We start from the raw sequence: 16,033 nt of genomic DNA, 5'->3' as shown, positions 1-16,033 counted from the left end.
AGTTAATGTAATTATTCCATCATATATTAAAGATGATGAACACTTTTTTCTCTCTTGACTGGAACATTTTTTGTTGTTTGACCTGAATTGTAAATCTATTTTCTCTTGGTTATTGACTTTCTGGGTCAAGAATTCTTTTTTTTTTTTTTTTTTTTAAAGATTTTATTTATTTATTCGACAGAGATAGAGACAGCCAGCGAGAGAGGGAACACAAGCAGGGGGAGTGGGAGAGGAAGAAGCAGGCTCATAGCAGAGGAGCCTGATGTGGGGCTCGATCCCATAACGCCGGGATCACGCCCTGAGCCGAAGGCAGACGCTTAACCGCTGTGCCACCCAGGCGCCCCTGGGTCAAGAATTCTTGATCCTTACCTTTGCTGAAGTTATTACTTGTGTTTCTTAAATGCCAACTCTTTATTTTTTTTAAAGAAAATGCTGAAGTGAAATTTAAAGACTTTCTTCTGTCCTTGAAGACTATGATGTTTTCTGAAGATGAGGCCCTTTGTGTTGTAGACCTGTTAAAGGAGAAGTCTGGTGTGATACAGGATGCTTTAAAGAGGGTAAGCATATTTTTGATTATGGGGATATTTGGGAATAGTGATTTAAGTTCATCAAACAAGAAGTGCCCGAGTGTCTCAGTTGGTTAGGTGTCCAACTCTTGATTTTGGCTCAGGTCATAATCTTGGGGTTGTGAGATGGAGCCCCATGTCAGGCTCGGTGCTGGGTGTGGAGCCTGCTTGAGAGTCTCTCTCCCTCTACCCCTCCTTCTCTGCTCACACTCTGAAGGAAAAAAAAAATAACAAGACTTTTGCTAGAGGAATAAATTCACATTTCCATCATTCATATTCCAAAGCACATAGTCACATTTAATTCCAGAATGGCTTCAGAAGTTATTTCTTATAGCCATACTAATCAATACACTTATTCAGTCAGGTGTCTGAGTCATCTGATACTTTGACAAAAGTGAAGTGCTTACAATGAGTAAGATGATTTATAGGACTTTAAAGTCATTTGGCACTTAACCTTGCTTTGCTCTGCTTGGAAGTATTGAAGGCAAGGTCAGGTGATTTTTGGATAGACTATATGGAATGTTTCTGTGACTCAGTATAGCACACTTCAAAGAACCTGGGAGTGTGTGTGTGATCATCCTTCTAAAATAAGTGGTTTGAATAGCAGAATTACTGCTATGACTGACTAAGATTTGTAAAAAAAACAACCCTCCCAAAACAAAAGACAGTCCATGGAGTTAATATTTAATTTCTCATGGGTCATGCCCACTATATTATTGTGTATACTATGTCATACTGGGAAAGGTGATAAGTTTTCAGATGTTACTTGTGTGAGATAAGATGACATCATGTCTGGTATTCACTATTAGATGCTGGACTTAACTGTTCTTATTCTAAACACACACATAGACACACTAACACACACTAACCACTTACCTGCTTTAAAACCATGAGTGGCTTCCATTTTTTCTTCAGTCCAAGCCATCCCCCTCACTTGATTACCTTCAGTAGTCGAATTCAGTCTAAATTGTTCTCTCTGTTGGTCTTTCTCCTAATCATCTGGACTTTTTTGTCATAGCATTTATCATAGCATATTAAGTCTGTCTGTACTTCCGAAGATCTATGGACAGTGTGTTTTATAACTCTGGCATTTTATAATGTAGTTTGCTTGTTGGACGGTCTCCACATGGTGCTAGCAATGGTGCAGAGTGAACAAGGTATTCCGGGGTTAATCAGGGTACGTGTGGTAACTGCATGTGACTTTGGATACCAAATCAGATTATTCTGTTGCAAGAAACTTTCTTGAAATTCTTAATTGAAGAATTTGCCTTTGATTTACTTTTTTTTATTGGGTAAGTGTGTATCTTAAAAGGGTTCTTAGTTATTTGTGGGGATAAGGGAAAAAAGCCTCTAGTTGAAGTTTGCCTGAAGTTTGAAATTACTGCTTTTTAAAATGGAAAATAATTGCTTTAAGTGTTCTCTTCTGAGGATGTTGGTGGTGGCTTATGGGGGCAAAAGTAATTATTTTGTTGTCTGCGATAGCTTTGAACTCTAGAGACTGGGTGGTAAATCAGCCTCCCCTTGATAGCTATTTTAGGCAGGCCAAGGAGGAAGTTGGGTACTCTTAAAGATAGCATTTTGAAGTAGAGTATTTTGCAACTTAACATTTTCCCCCTCTTTGGAACTTTTTGGCTTTCTTTTAAAATTTTATTGTTCTGGGTTTCTCATGGAGTGATTCTGTTCTCATCTGCAGGGACTCACTCACTATCTTTGTAGGTCCTCTGTATCTCCAAAGTAAGTTTAGTTTCTCCCTTTTCCTGTCATAGAAACTGTCTTGGTCAGACCTTTTAATAGATGGCAAAGTTCCAGGTATAAATAAATTCCCACCTAATGAAGATTGTTCCAGATAAAGGGTGAAGATAAGTACGGGAGCACCAACATAGGATGGAGATACAGGAGTTAGAGAACTTGCTGACAAGTTAGATACGGTAGCTAAAGAAGAGTCTAGAATGAATGCTTGTTTTTGCTCTGGAGTAACTGGATAGATTGTGGTGACAGTGGTATTTATGAACACTTCGCTGAGGAGGAGAGAGTAGAAGGTTGTGGAAAATTTTAGGAAGTTGTTCTAGGCATCCTTTGGATCATTTAAGTGGGTATATTCATTTCACAGTTGAATACATATTTCTGTGGAGTTGAAAAAAGATCACTTAGTGTGTGACTTAGGAAAGTAATCTGCTATCACCAATACACATGATAAATGTGTATTAGACTGGAGAGGATGTGGGGAATGCTAAGAAAGTTCAAGAATGAGCCCTGAGAAACACCAGCATTTAAAGGTCAGGGAAAACCACCACAAAGGATACTGAAGAGGAGGAGCAGCAGCAGGAGACCGTGGAATCCCAGACGCTTAAGGAGGGTAGTGAGTTCACGGGGGAGGGAAAAGTCAACAGGGACATGCTTTAGAGTGATCAAGGAGGATTAGGATGGAAAAATTGGATTTGATATCCTCAGTGAAGGCAGTTTCATTGGAGTATTGGACTGTAAGTAAGTATTTAATAAATAGGAAAGGTGACGGTGTGTCCAGTTTGAGTAACTTCAGATGGGAAGAGGAGGATAAACACTAAAGGGGTTGCAGAGTTGAGGAGATTTTAATGTTGTGTGCATGTGTGCAGGCATGTGTCTTTAAACAATAACACACTTGCCTTCTGTATTAGATGTAGGTTAATATACTGGGTTCTAGAGTCAGATTTCCTGGATTCAAATCTGAGTTCTGCTACATGAAATTTGTTTCGCGTTAGGTAAGTGACTTAACCCCAGTGCCTCAGTTTCCTTATTTCCCAAATGGGAATGATAATCAGGTTTTGAAAATTAAATGAAATAATACATAGTGGGTGCTCAGAGTTCCTAGCATGCAGTAATTGCTCAAAAATGTTAACTGCTAATGTAATTATTAGTAAGAAAATATTTGATTTGATATTTTAGTTGATTATTAATTTCTTAGTGTTGGCCTTTAAATATACTTGCCTCAGTTATGTGATTTTTCAGCTTTAAATTATTAACTCTTTTGACTCTGCTGTATAACAGGAGGAGGTCTGCCTACTTAAATGTTTTCCTACACTTTCTCCTTTTTGCCTCTCAACTTTTGTTAATAATAACATCGTTTATCAGATACTTAGAATATTTAATATTTGTTTTGTGACTGTAATTTTCATGTTTGCTTTAGTCATAATTTTACAGGTTAATGGTGGGTTTAAAGCTTGATAACCGTTCTTTTGCCATAGTTTCTGTATTCATTTCTTGGTTGGATAAAGTTATTTTTCCTGGAATTTCTTTAAGGAGGGCTCATAGGAACTATATTTCCCAAATTCTGGCAAGTTAAAATGCTTTTTTGTTGTCATTATATTTGAATGATATTTGGTGGGGTATAATATTTCGGGGTTTCACTTTCTTGAGAATTTTTCATGCTTGCTTTACCATTCTCTACTCATATAGCTGGATAGAGGTCTGAGACCATACTGAATTTTCCACTCTTTTCATGTATTTTTGTCCGACTACACTCTCAGAATTAAAACATCCTATGGGGCAATCTACCCAAGTATTTATTGTTTATTGGACTTTTCCAGTGTCCACCCTACTGTACAAACATCAAGGGATTCAGCTTCTTTTCAGTTCAGCAGTAAATTTAATATGGTTTTGGCCTTGACTCGTGAGTCCTCTCTCAGTATTTCTCTGAATAAAACATGTCTTTTCAATTATGAAATTTGTCCCTTAGCATAATTGAAATAATGGGTATCGATTAAGCATATACTAAATCTTTGCCTATTGTCTTTATTTTTCACATTTTGATCCTTAAAAAAAAAAGCTTTTGGTTTTCTTTCTTCTTATTTACTTTTCTCCATCGTGGACTCTCCCTTACCATAGTTCAGCAGTGTGTCTTTTTCTGTTCTCTGCTTCTGATTGGATTGTGTTTCTGAGGTGGTATTACTTGTACTTCCACTTCAGGTTTTGCCAGCTCATATTTCATCTCATTCTCTGGTCTTTTCTTTGAGCTTATCTTTTCTTGTGAGCTCTGTTCTTTGCTCTTATTTTTCCAGAAATGACTGCTGTAGGATTTTTAAAAATCATGGTGATACTTTTTAACACAATTTTGTCTGCTTTTTGACAATCCCTTTTTGGTGATTTTTTTTCACTTGTCATTTATTTTTATTGTTTTCCTTTTTTCAGGTATCTTGCATCGACCCCCCCCCCCTTTTTTTAAAGATTTTATTTATTTATTTGACACAGAGAGCAGAGGAAGAGGGAGAAGCAGCTTGGCCCCCTGCAGGGCAGAGAGCCCAGTGTGGGTCTGGATCCCCAGACCCTGGGATCATGACCTGAGCTAAAAGGCAGATGCTTACCCGACTGAGCCACCCAGGAGCCATGACCCTGTTTTCTTTTTAATCCGCACTCTTTTAGTGAGGGTGTTCCTCTTGGATCAACCGTGTGCCTGGAGATTAATAATCAAAGGACCAAGTCTAACTGCTGTTTTCCTTAGGCTGTGTGTGAAAAATAAGTTCTTCTAGCCTTTCATCTTCCCAGATAAAAGACTTCACTACTATGGAGCACCTGGGTGACTCAGATGAAGTATCTGCCTTCAGCTCAGGTCATGATCCTAGGGTCCTGGGTCATGATCCCAGGGTTCCTGGGATTGGGCTCCCAGCTCAGTGGGGACTCTGCTTCTCCCTCTCCCTCTGCTTGCCACTTCCCCTGCTTGTGCTCTCTTGCTCTCTCTTTGTCAAATAAATAAAATCTTAAAAAAAAAAAAAAAGACTTCACTATGAAGTCTTACTGTAGAGACTTTCTCACAACTCTTCCTAACTAGCTGCTCTCTTTGTAAAGTTTGTATGATTTCTTCTTTCTTGCTTGAGCTCTCCTTTCAAGAAGATTCCTACCTTCTGTCTTTGTTCCTTATGTCAAATAGAAGATTATTGGTTTTTTCCTTTCAGAACATGCCAGTTAATTTCAGAGAACTAGGCACTGGGGCACTTCTACAGTCTCGTATATTTTGACAGGGTTGTCAGGCACTTGTATTTGATCTCTACTACTTTTGGCAGTCTTTTCTCATGTTTTGATATTACAGATGATTGTTTCATTTTGGTTTTATAGTCCTCTTTTGATCTTTTAGGAGGAGAAGAAGGAGATGGCTATCTTGACTCTGGGTCTAAAACTGGAGTCTTAGAATTCTTTGTAAAAAATTTATTTCTTGGTTGATATGTATCCTATCGCATGCATCAGAATATAGAATGATACAGTGACTTTCACAAATGATACTTCACTGACTAGTACTTGGCCATGATTCTAATTTATATATAATTGTGATCTTTGCTTTGGCTTAAGAACACTTGATACTAGATACTTCATTTTCATAATTTTCATTAGCTCATGTTAACTCTTACTAATTCTGTATTGATTGTAGTCAAGTAAAGGAGAATTGACTGCACTTGTACATCAGCTTCAGGAAAAAGACAAGTTACTTGCTGCTGTGAAGGAAGATGCTGCTGCTATTAAGGATCGGTGTAAGCAGTTAACTCAGGTGATGACATTCTTGTATTTAAGGGATATATGTTCTGAATCAGAAGCAGTGAAAGATTTCAGAAATTGTCTGTAATTACGGATTTAATTATTTGTATAGCAAATTTATACCCAGTAAAAGTCAGTTTCTTGTAGAATTGTGGTGGTGGTGTCTCACTTTTTCATGTTGTTATAGCCTACAGTTGAGTTATGAATTTAAAATAACAGTGCTCCTAAATATATTAATTTCAAATAACAGAAGCATTCGGGCATTGGGGGCATGTTTCAGTTGGATCTGACCTAAAATTAGTCTCTAAGGAAGCACAGAACTAGGTGTGATCTTGTTTAAATCCAATAGGATAAATGTGGAACTCTTAATAGGTAATTTTATTTACAAAGGTCCTTGTGATAAATATTTACAATTTTTAATCAATGAAGTTCTTCAAACCCCAGAAATTTTACTCTGAGAGGTTAAAAAACAAAAAACAAACCAAAAAAATCTTTAAAAAATTATGTAAAAATCATGTCATGATAAAAATTTCTAATTAGAAAATAAATCCGTCCTGGGGATGTAATGTACAGCATGGTGACTGTAGTTAGTAATACTGTGTTATACATTTGAAAGTCACTAAGAAAGTATATCTTAAAAGTTCTCATCATGGGAAAAAAAAATTGTAGCCATAGTGGTGATGTTAACTAGACTTCTTATGGTGATCAATTTGCAATATATAAATACCGAAACGTGTTGTATACCTGAAACTTGTGTGATGTTCTATGTCTGTTATATCTCTAAAAAAAAATTATGTAGACTGAGAACATAATTGAAGTTCTGAAGAAAATGTAGTCTTATTCCTCCTGAGGTACTTGTTTCTCCTTTTTGGAATTAAATACAGTAAATGAGGTTTATTTTTTTTATAATTCATGAAGCTACTTGATGACATTATGAGGATGGCCTCATTTGAATATAAAACCTTTTATGTGAATTTGAAGCAAATAAAGTTAATGAAAAAACTTAGGTTAAGATTAGTCAACGTTGTTACTAAGTGTTTCCTTAAGATCACACACTTTAGTATAGTTTCATGTGGCTATAGTTTTCTGACTATAATTAAAAAATTAAAAAGGTATCCACTTTGTAGTAATTCATTGAGCTATATAAGATGTGTGTACTTTTTTTCTTTGCAGATGTAAGTAAACTCTTATGGGAGGAAACCATCAAGTACATAAAAGTTTTAAATTTTGGGGGTGCCTTGGTGGCTCATTTTAGTTAAGCATCTGACTCTTGATTTCGACTCAGGTCATGATCTCAGAGTTGTGAGATTGAGTGTTGGGTCCCACGCTGGCGTGGAACCTACTTAAGATTCTCTTTCTCCCTCTTGCTCTGCCCCCCCCCCCACCCCCACATGTGCGCATATACTCACTTAAAAAAAAAGTTTTAAATTTTTTCAGTTTCTTAGAGAAGGGGATATAAACTGATCATGCCTGCAGATAACTTTAAAGTTGGTTGGCTCTCTTTTACTTCGATAATATTTGTTCTAGGAGTTCACGATAGTTGCAACACAAAATGAAATCACCCTTTTAAGATTTGACTTGGGAGGATAATAAAACTTGGAGTTCTGATTTTTTGCTTTCCCTTATTCCATCTTCCATTCTGCTATAAACATGTCTTTTTCTTTTCTCTTAGGAAAGAGACTTCTTCTTTTCTCTGCTAGGTTATTTTTTTAGGTTATTTATTTATTTAGGTTATTTATTTAAAACTTTTCATTCTTATAATCAAGTTAGAATGTAGGATTTATTCTAGGTTCAGCTTTTTAACTCTTAGACCAGAAAGTGCATTTGGAATAAGGGTAAACAGAACAGCAAAGTGTTTATGAAAGTAATTGGTATAAAGGTAGATACAGGTAACATGCAGAGACAATTTCTTTTTTAAACCTTTGACCTCAAAATTCATTATTGTCTTACTAACATCATTTTCGCTGATGCTAAAAATGTTTTTTTTATTATAATCTAATAGTACTTATTTTTTTAAAATAAATTTGCATAACTTTTTCTGGCTTATTCTTCTAGGAAATGATGTCAGAGAAAGAAAGAAGCAATGTGGTTATAGCAAGGATGAAAGATCGGATTGGAACATTAGAAAAGGAACATAATGTATTTCAGAACAAAATGCATGTTAGTTATCAAGAGACTCAGCAGATGCAGATGAAGGTAACTTTTTATTTTTTGAAAACAAAATGAAATTTTGCATTCATCAGTTAACAAACTTCAAGTGCCTAATATGTGCAAGGCTGTGTGGTGGGCGATGGTACAATGGCTAAACTGGCTCCTTGTCTGTAAGTAAGCACCTTTTCGAAGTGGGGTTGAGGCAGAGGCTGGAAGCTGACAAGTAAATACTCCATTGTAATATAGTGGTCCCGCGTTATCCCCGTTTCATTTTCTGTGGTTTCAGTTACCTATGGTCAACTGCGGCCTGGAAGCAGATGATTCTCCTTCTGACACGTTGTCAGAAGGTCAGTAGTAGCCTGACGCTGTGTCACAGTGCCTATTTCATTACCTCCCATCTCATCGTGTAGGCATTTATTATCTCGTGTTATCACAAGAAGGGTAAATTCAGTATAATATATTTTGAGAGAGATTACCTTCATGTAACTTTTATTACAGTATATTGTTATAGTTCTGTTTTTAGTTATTGATCTCTTAACTGTGCTTAACTTATAAATTAAACTTTGTGATATATATGTATGTATATATAGGGAAAAGACATAGTAGACCCATGGTTTAGTACTCTGCAGTTTTAGGCATCTTCTTGGGGGTCTTGGAAGGTATTACCATGGATAAGGGGGGATTACTGTAGAGGTAAGCAGTGAGTGCTTTGGAACCATTGGGATGGGCAATAGGGAAGAGGAGGATTATAAGGAAGACTTATTAGAAATGATATGCAAACTATGTTCAGTGTTTTAAAACAATTAGGCCTTATTAGGTAAGAGAGTGAAGAAATGGGCACTGGGTTATTACTTGGTGTGATTCCTTAGTCCCATTCCTAGAGGTGATTGTGTGGTGGTCTATTTTGGGGCCCAGGATGGAGCTTTTTAATGAGTGCATCCCAGGTGTTTCTGTTAAGAGATTGCCCCAGTGATGATTGTGAGAAATGCAGTAGGAGTTGTGTTTGGAAATCAGGGCTGGAATGAGGAAAAGATCGAGAGGTGTAAATAGAGGCCCTGTCTTCAAGGGCCTTATATACCTGAAGACTGGGGAGCCATTAAAAGAATTTAAGCAACTCAGCAGTTATTATATTAGTATTTTTAATTACTATTCTGGTAGCAGTGTGGAGAGTGGAATGAGATAATTGCAAGGCTTTTGCAGGAATCCAAGTCTGAAAACAAGGGCCTAAAATCAGATGTTGGGGCGCCTGGGTGGCACAACCGTTGGGCGTCTGCCTTCTGCTCAGGGCGTGATCCTGGCGTTACGGGATCAAGCCCCACATCGGGCTCCTCCGCTGTGAGCCTGCTTCTTCCTCTCCCACTCCCCCTGCTTGTGTTCCCTCTCTTGCTGGCTGTCTCTATCTCTGTCGAATAAATAAATAAAATCTTTAAAAAAAAATAAAATAAAATCAGATGTTGACAACGAGGGGTTGAGTTTGAGTGATATAGAAGAGTAAGTAGATGGGGCTTGGTGATGGAGTGGAGGAGAGCAAAAGAGAGCTGATAATGAAGGATGACTCCTAAGGTTTTGGCCTAAGTGACCTGTCTCTTGTTTCACCTCTCTTCTTACAGTGTTCAGAAGGTTCAGTTCTTACTGTCTTTTCTGCATAATACTCGTTTTCATAATTCCAGTTAAGTCTGAACCAGTGGTTGGTTGGTTGATTTTTCTCTCTCTCTCGCCTTCTCTGATTGAAATACCATTTTTTTTTTAAGATTTTATTTATTTATTTGACAGAGAGAGAGAGACAGCCAGCGAGAGAGGGAACACAAGCAGGGGGAGTGGGAGAGGAAGAAGCAGGCTCCCAGTGGAGGAGCCTGATGTGGGGCTCGATCCCAGAACGCCAGGATCATGCCCTGAGCCGAAGGCAGACGCTTAACGACTCAGCCACCCAGGCACCCCTGAAATACCATTTTTATCGTTGATGGAGAGGCTGTTGAAGAACATGGTTTGGGTTGGCTAATCTAGTGGGTGTCTGATATTCCTCCTACTTGAACTTTTGGGCCAGTGGTCTTTTGAATTATTTCCATTGCTAGCTAATGCTTCAGTTTGGAAGCTCTCGTCATCACCTCAAATTTAACATATGTCTAAAATCAAGCTCTTGCTTTTGATCAAGTTCTTATTTTCCAACATCTGAGGCATTATTATCCTTACGCTTGAATCCTTTGACTTCTCTCTCTTGCCCAGTTTACAGTTTTTTCTGAAATCTTTAAAATACTTTATTTCAAGGTACTTCTTTCATTCAGTTCTTAGACATCACCTTAGTTTATTATTTCATACTGGCATAATTATAGTGGCTTTTTAATCTCTCATTTCCATTCGAACACGTAAATAGTGTCAGATTTTTGTTTCTAAGATACTACTTTGATCACATTGCTAGTCTGCTGAAAAATCTTAAATTATTCCTCACTGCTATCAAAGTCCCAGTGTTTTCCACAGAAATAACACTAACAACAAACAAGAAGTGAATGAATCTGTTGTCAGGTTCTTACAGTGTCCACTGCTTTGTGCTTTCATTTGATGCAGTCCTCTGTCTTTCCAACCCCCAGCCATTTGAGATATTCTTTCCCAATGATAAATAGGTTATTGAAGAATGGATTTTCCTAGACTCAGGTGATTTTTTTTTTCTTTTTCTTAATTGCTGCTTTTAACTTGGAAATTAGTCAAGTATTTGTAATACTCTTATTGAGGGTGGAAGGTGATTTATCATTTTTCTTTTTTAGAAGCCAGGATATAGGTTCTGTGTGATATGTTGTCTGAAAAATAGATACATATACTTTAATTTCTGTCAATTGAATAGGTTTTCTTAAAATTATTAAGATTATTTCACATTCTAAAATAAGACCTATACTTATGGGAATATAAGATTCAGTATTCTTTCTCTCTTGGTTCTGTAATTCTGAAATAAATAAAAGGCCAGAATATTTTAGTGAGTAGATTTTTGCATGATGAATTTGCCATCTATTTGGTTACAGCTCAATTTGTAACTTAATATAAATGTGTTAGACATATTTTCAGTTTTTAAACTTGTGATTACTAAAATCTTTCATTAAAGACTGCTGACATAAAATTGATATAGGATCAAGATAAGATTATTCTATAGGAGTCTCGGGTAGGAAAGAAATTCTGAGTCCTTTATTTCTAAAACAGCATTTCTATTTGTATTTATTTTCCATTTCCAGTTTGATAGCAGCTAGCGTCTACTTGCATTCTGGAATGTTGTGGCAGCTTGTATTTACTTTGCATTCACCACAATCAAAATGTAATTCATCCTTTAAGTTTGTTTATATTTATTTGAGAAAGATGGTCCAAACTTCATTCTATTGATGCTTTTTACATTCTCATTATAATAAAGTTTCTTTTAAGTTAGCTTTGGCAGTCATTGTTTCTAAATCTTATGTTTGTAAAATACTTTCAGTTCCAGCAAGTTCGTGAGCAGATGGAGGCAGAGATAGCTCACTTGAAGCAGGAGAATGGCATACTGAGAGATGCTGTCAGCAACACTACAAACCAGCTAGAAAGCAAGTATGTTTCCAAATGTTTTATTTTTAATTGAATGGCAGAATATTTTCTTGAACCATCAAAATGGTGTTTGATAGTAATTGGTTAGACTTCTGTGTTTTACATTTGTTTCTAAAATGAATTAATTTTCAAAAACAATTTTCTTGCTATGTGAAGAACCACTTCAGCTAAACTGTGTGATAAATACTAGTGTTAGTGGTGCAACATTGTCTACAAGTTTATGAAACTGAATTTATAAGTTTTAAAACATCTATCCTTTAACAGTAGTTCTTAAAACTTCATTATTCTGAAGGGCATCTGGCATGTTCATTAAAAAAGCATATTCTTGAGTCCTACTCCTAAAAGATTATGATTCAGTGGCTCTGAGGTCTGGAGCCCAGGAATCTGCGTATTAAGATGTATGCCTTGTGATAGTGATGAAATTGGCTCTGGGCTATACTTTGAGAAACTGTGCCTTAGAGAAGAGTTAGTAAGTACCATGCTTACAAAATAAGCACTCTGCCTGACTGATTTTAATAGATTTTCAGAACACCAGTTGGAGAGTGACACTGTTGACTTATGCTCATGAGTGTGTGGTCATCCATTTTTCTTGATTATGGTGATTTTTGAATTGCGTAATTGTTACCAGAATGATTCAGAGATTATAGTCAACCAGGCTTCATTATTAGTAGTCACTTAAAACATTTTCTGAATGGCTATAAGTGAAATTGCTCAGAAAAACAAATATCAAATATGTTTTGTTTATTCTTTTTATGTGTTTGTAATAATAGAAGGTTCCTAATCTAGTTACTGTTTTCAGGCAGTCGGCTGAACTAAATAAACTACGCCAGGATTATGCTAGGTTGGTTAATGAGCTAACCGAGAAAACAGGGAAGCTACAGCAAGAGGAAGTCCAAAAGAAGAATGCCGAGCAAGCAGTTACTCAGTTGAAGGTGATCTGTTCCCACCCTTATTTATCATTTCATAAATAATGTAGATATTCAGTTCAGGGACCTAAATGTACGTGTAGGTTTGAGAAATGTAGTTTTAGGCTTAAACGAACCGGTAGGCTAAGTGTTCTGCCTGTGTAGCAGCATGGCATTAATGAGAGAATTGACTATAGGCTTGAGTCTGAAGTTAAAAGCTGTTTGAAGATATGAAAAATGAAATTTGCTGATTGATAACAAACAGTTTCTTATTTGGGTGGTTAGGGTTCACATGTGTGAGGCAAAAATCAAGTAGTTAAAATTAACTTTAATATCATTTATCATCCGTAACTTGGGTTTTTCAGTAAGTTCAGTAGAACATATTTTTCTTCCAGCATTGGAATAGGTGATTTTCCTTTGCTTTAGCACAAGACCAAGAAATGCTTCAGTAGCTTTCACATGAGCCATAGTATAAAAAAGATCAGTTTCTTTAGACACCAGAATGGTGCTTAGTACCATGAGAAGCTCATGCTGAGAAGTGATGCATGGGGTTGCTCAGGCTACAGAAGAACAGATTTGTTTCTTTTGCACCTTATAGCATATGCGCATTGAGTAGAGTGATGAATAGAATTGTCCTTTCCTCTTTTTACTGGAGAGAGGATTTATGGAACATATAGTTCGATTTGTGTAAGTCCAATGTGTTAGATTCCTACCTAGGTCACTGATAGAATCATACCTAATACCAGTTCCAGAGTGGTAGGGGTTAAAAGGACTTTGAGAATAATTGAATGTGGAAAATAGTGCAATTTGTTTTCTTGAAGTTTTCATGGGTTCCTATGGGAGATTGATATAATTGTCCTTTCTTTTATTCAAAATTTGTCTTGCTGGTGTGTTTACTGCTGGCACTTAACAAATATGGAAGTTCCTATGGATACAGATAAGCAGATAAATGATACTAAAGACTGTAGTCATCATTGAAGTGTTGTGCTACACCTCAAAATTTGAATTTTAAGTACCTACTGGGATTTAGCAGTAAAGATAACATCCTGTCTTTTGAAAACCTATCAGCTGAAGAAAATAAAAATGGACAGCAGATTATAGCTAAATAGATCAGATTATGCATAGTAGTAGCTGTAGTGATCTACCTGCCAGATATTTGGTTTTTGTAAATCCTGCATATTGGAGGGTAGAATGACTGTGGCTGATATCTTTGTGTTGTATAAGTCTGGGGCATATCTGCCTATTTTATTAATGTAGGAGACGGATGGAATAAGCAGTTTTATGACAAGAGCAAAGAGGATGCTTTTTTTTTTTTTTAATTTGAAATCCCGTGATTATGCTGACTTACCCCTTTTTCCAGGTTCAACTACAAGAAGCTGAGAGAAGGTGGGAAGAAGTCCAGAGCTATATCAGGAAGAGAACAGCAGAGCATGAGGCAGCACAACAAGGTAAGGGGAGAGGCATTCATGTAAATTTAATATATAGTCCTGGGTTAATTTTTCTCCCCTCTCTATATATGAAGAAAGTATGATTTGACCTTTTTGTTTAGGCCAATGAAAACAGCTTTTGTGCTTTCGGAGTACCTTTGTTTTATTTCAGATTTCTTAGAGTTTCTAAAACAAATTCTCTACTAGCTTAATCCTGAAGCATTAAGTTGTACATAAAATTATAGTTTGTAATGGGGTAATAGGAACTAGTTGTGTGTGTTTCCTTTCTGTAGTTACTCCCTTTGGTTCCTTGATTACCTCTTTATTTTTTGTTTGTAAGGGAGGACTTACTTTCTGTATTGTGAAGAGAAAGAGCATTACCATTTCAAATAGTTGACTTAAAACCGTCTACTTAAATGTTAACTTTCATTACTTATTCTTAATTTGATGAATCCATCTGGGAGATAATGGAGCTTGTACTGTGTGTACTAGTTGTCTCTATTACTCCTTTTCTCCCATAAGAGTCAGTGTAGTAAAATAGAATTCCAAACAGTAGGATAGATCATACAGTTTTGGCCTTTTAGACCTTTGGTTTTCTCTGATTCCCCATGCCTGCCATCCCTCCACTCCTGTATTTGCCTTTGGTTCAATATTTAAATATACCCAAGATACTTAAAGGCCTTTTTCTATATATATAAAGATTATTTCTATGTTAAGATATATTAGCTTATTTTTTAAATTTATATTTTATATTTCTTCAGTGGAGCACATACGAATTTTGACAAAAGAATTGAGCTATAAACTATATATATTTCTCTCTAAACTATGTAACTGTAAACCATAAAACCTCAGTCTCACCAGAAGCAGTCGTTTTTGCTTTTAGCATTCTCCATCATATTTCTTTTTTTTTTTTTTTTTTAAAGATTTTATTTATTTATTTGACAGAGATAGAGACAGCCAGCGAGAGAGGGAACACAAGCAGGGGGAGTGGGAGAGGAAGAAGCAGGCTCATAGCGGAGGAGCCTGATGTGGGGCTTGATCCCATAATGCCGGGATCACGCCCTGAGCCGAAGGCAGACGCCCAATCTCTGTGCCACCCAGGCGCCCCTCTCCATCATATTTCTAAACACACCTATTATTTGTACGCATGCTGCTTTCTCTTAATAGGTATCTGTTGACTTTTATTATAGGAAATGAGGTCTTAACTCCTACACCATTCCTCCCACCTTCCCCTCATTCTACCAATATGGTTACGCATACTTCTTGATCATGTCAGTATTCCTTGCTGACATCATTATGACAGTGTAACTCAGTCCCGAGCCAAGATAATACTAAAACTGCAATTCTTCTCATGAACAATGTTGTTTAATTTCCTAGAGCTAATTATTTCTTTATGTTTTTAACTTGTTTGATCCTTATATTATGATTTAAAATTCTACCTATGGTTAAACTCTTACCCTCTCTTCTCTGCCCACCTCTCAACATATGAGGTACTGGAGAATCTTTTTAGTTTTTCCTCGGGATATCCCTCTGGAGTCCTCCGTCTTCCTGTTTCAGGACTTGTTTGTTTTCTAGGTTGGCTCCAAAGCTGTCTTCCTGAAGACTACCTGTGTTCTGAGTACTATGTCACCACCATCTTTCTTGCTTTCCTCCCTCACTTAATTGCATATCTTTTAGTCCCACGAGAGTATGCCTTTAAGTACATTTGTTGAGGCTTTGAATATCTGAAAATGTTTTTATTTTTTCTACCTCCATGCTTGATTAGTAGTTTGATTGGTTGGAGAGTTCTAGTTTATAAATCATTTTCCCCACAGAAGTTTGAAGGCATTAATTCAGTGTATTAACTTTCACTATTGCTGGTAAAGAAATATTATGCTCTTCTGAGTAATCCTGGATATGACTATCATGTTTAATTATAAGTTCTTTT

The 16,033-nt window shown here is 36.5% G+C and overlaps 1 protein-coding gene across 5 annotated transcripts in view; it reads left to right on the top strand.

Annotated features, from left to right (window-relative positions):
- Positions 1 to 16,033, top strand: part of KTN1 (kinectin 1) — a 101,474-nt gene that overhangs the window by 39,542 nt on the left and 45,899 nt on the right. For all 5 annotated transcript variants that reach the window (XM_045810567.2, XM_045810566.2, XM_045810565.2 and 2 more), the window contains exons 5-10: positions 427 to 557; positions 5,962 to 6,078; positions 8,121 to 8,261; positions 11,671 to 11,777; positions 12,574 to 12,706; positions 14,040 to 14,127. In XM_045810567.2, coding sequence (XP_045666523.2) covers positions 427 to 557; positions 5,962 to 6,078; positions 8,121 to 8,261; positions 11,671 to 11,777; positions 12,574 to 12,706; positions 14,040 to 14,127 — 717 coding nt within the window. The remainder of the gene's footprint in view (positions 1 to 426; positions 558 to 5,961; positions 6,079 to 8,120; positions 8,262 to 11,670; positions 11,778 to 12,573; positions 12,707 to 14,039; positions 14,128 to 16,033) is intronic.

Source organism: Ursus americanus, chromosome 26 (genome assembly GCF_024610735.1).
Source record: "Ursus americanus isolate L20-20 chromosome 26, mUrsAme1.1.p, whole genome shotgun sequence".
Classification (NCBI taxonomy): Eukaryota; Metazoa; Chordata; class Mammalia; order Carnivora; family Ursidae; genus Ursus; species Ursus americanus.
This window is presented reverse-complemented; position numbering and strand designations above follow the sequence as displayed.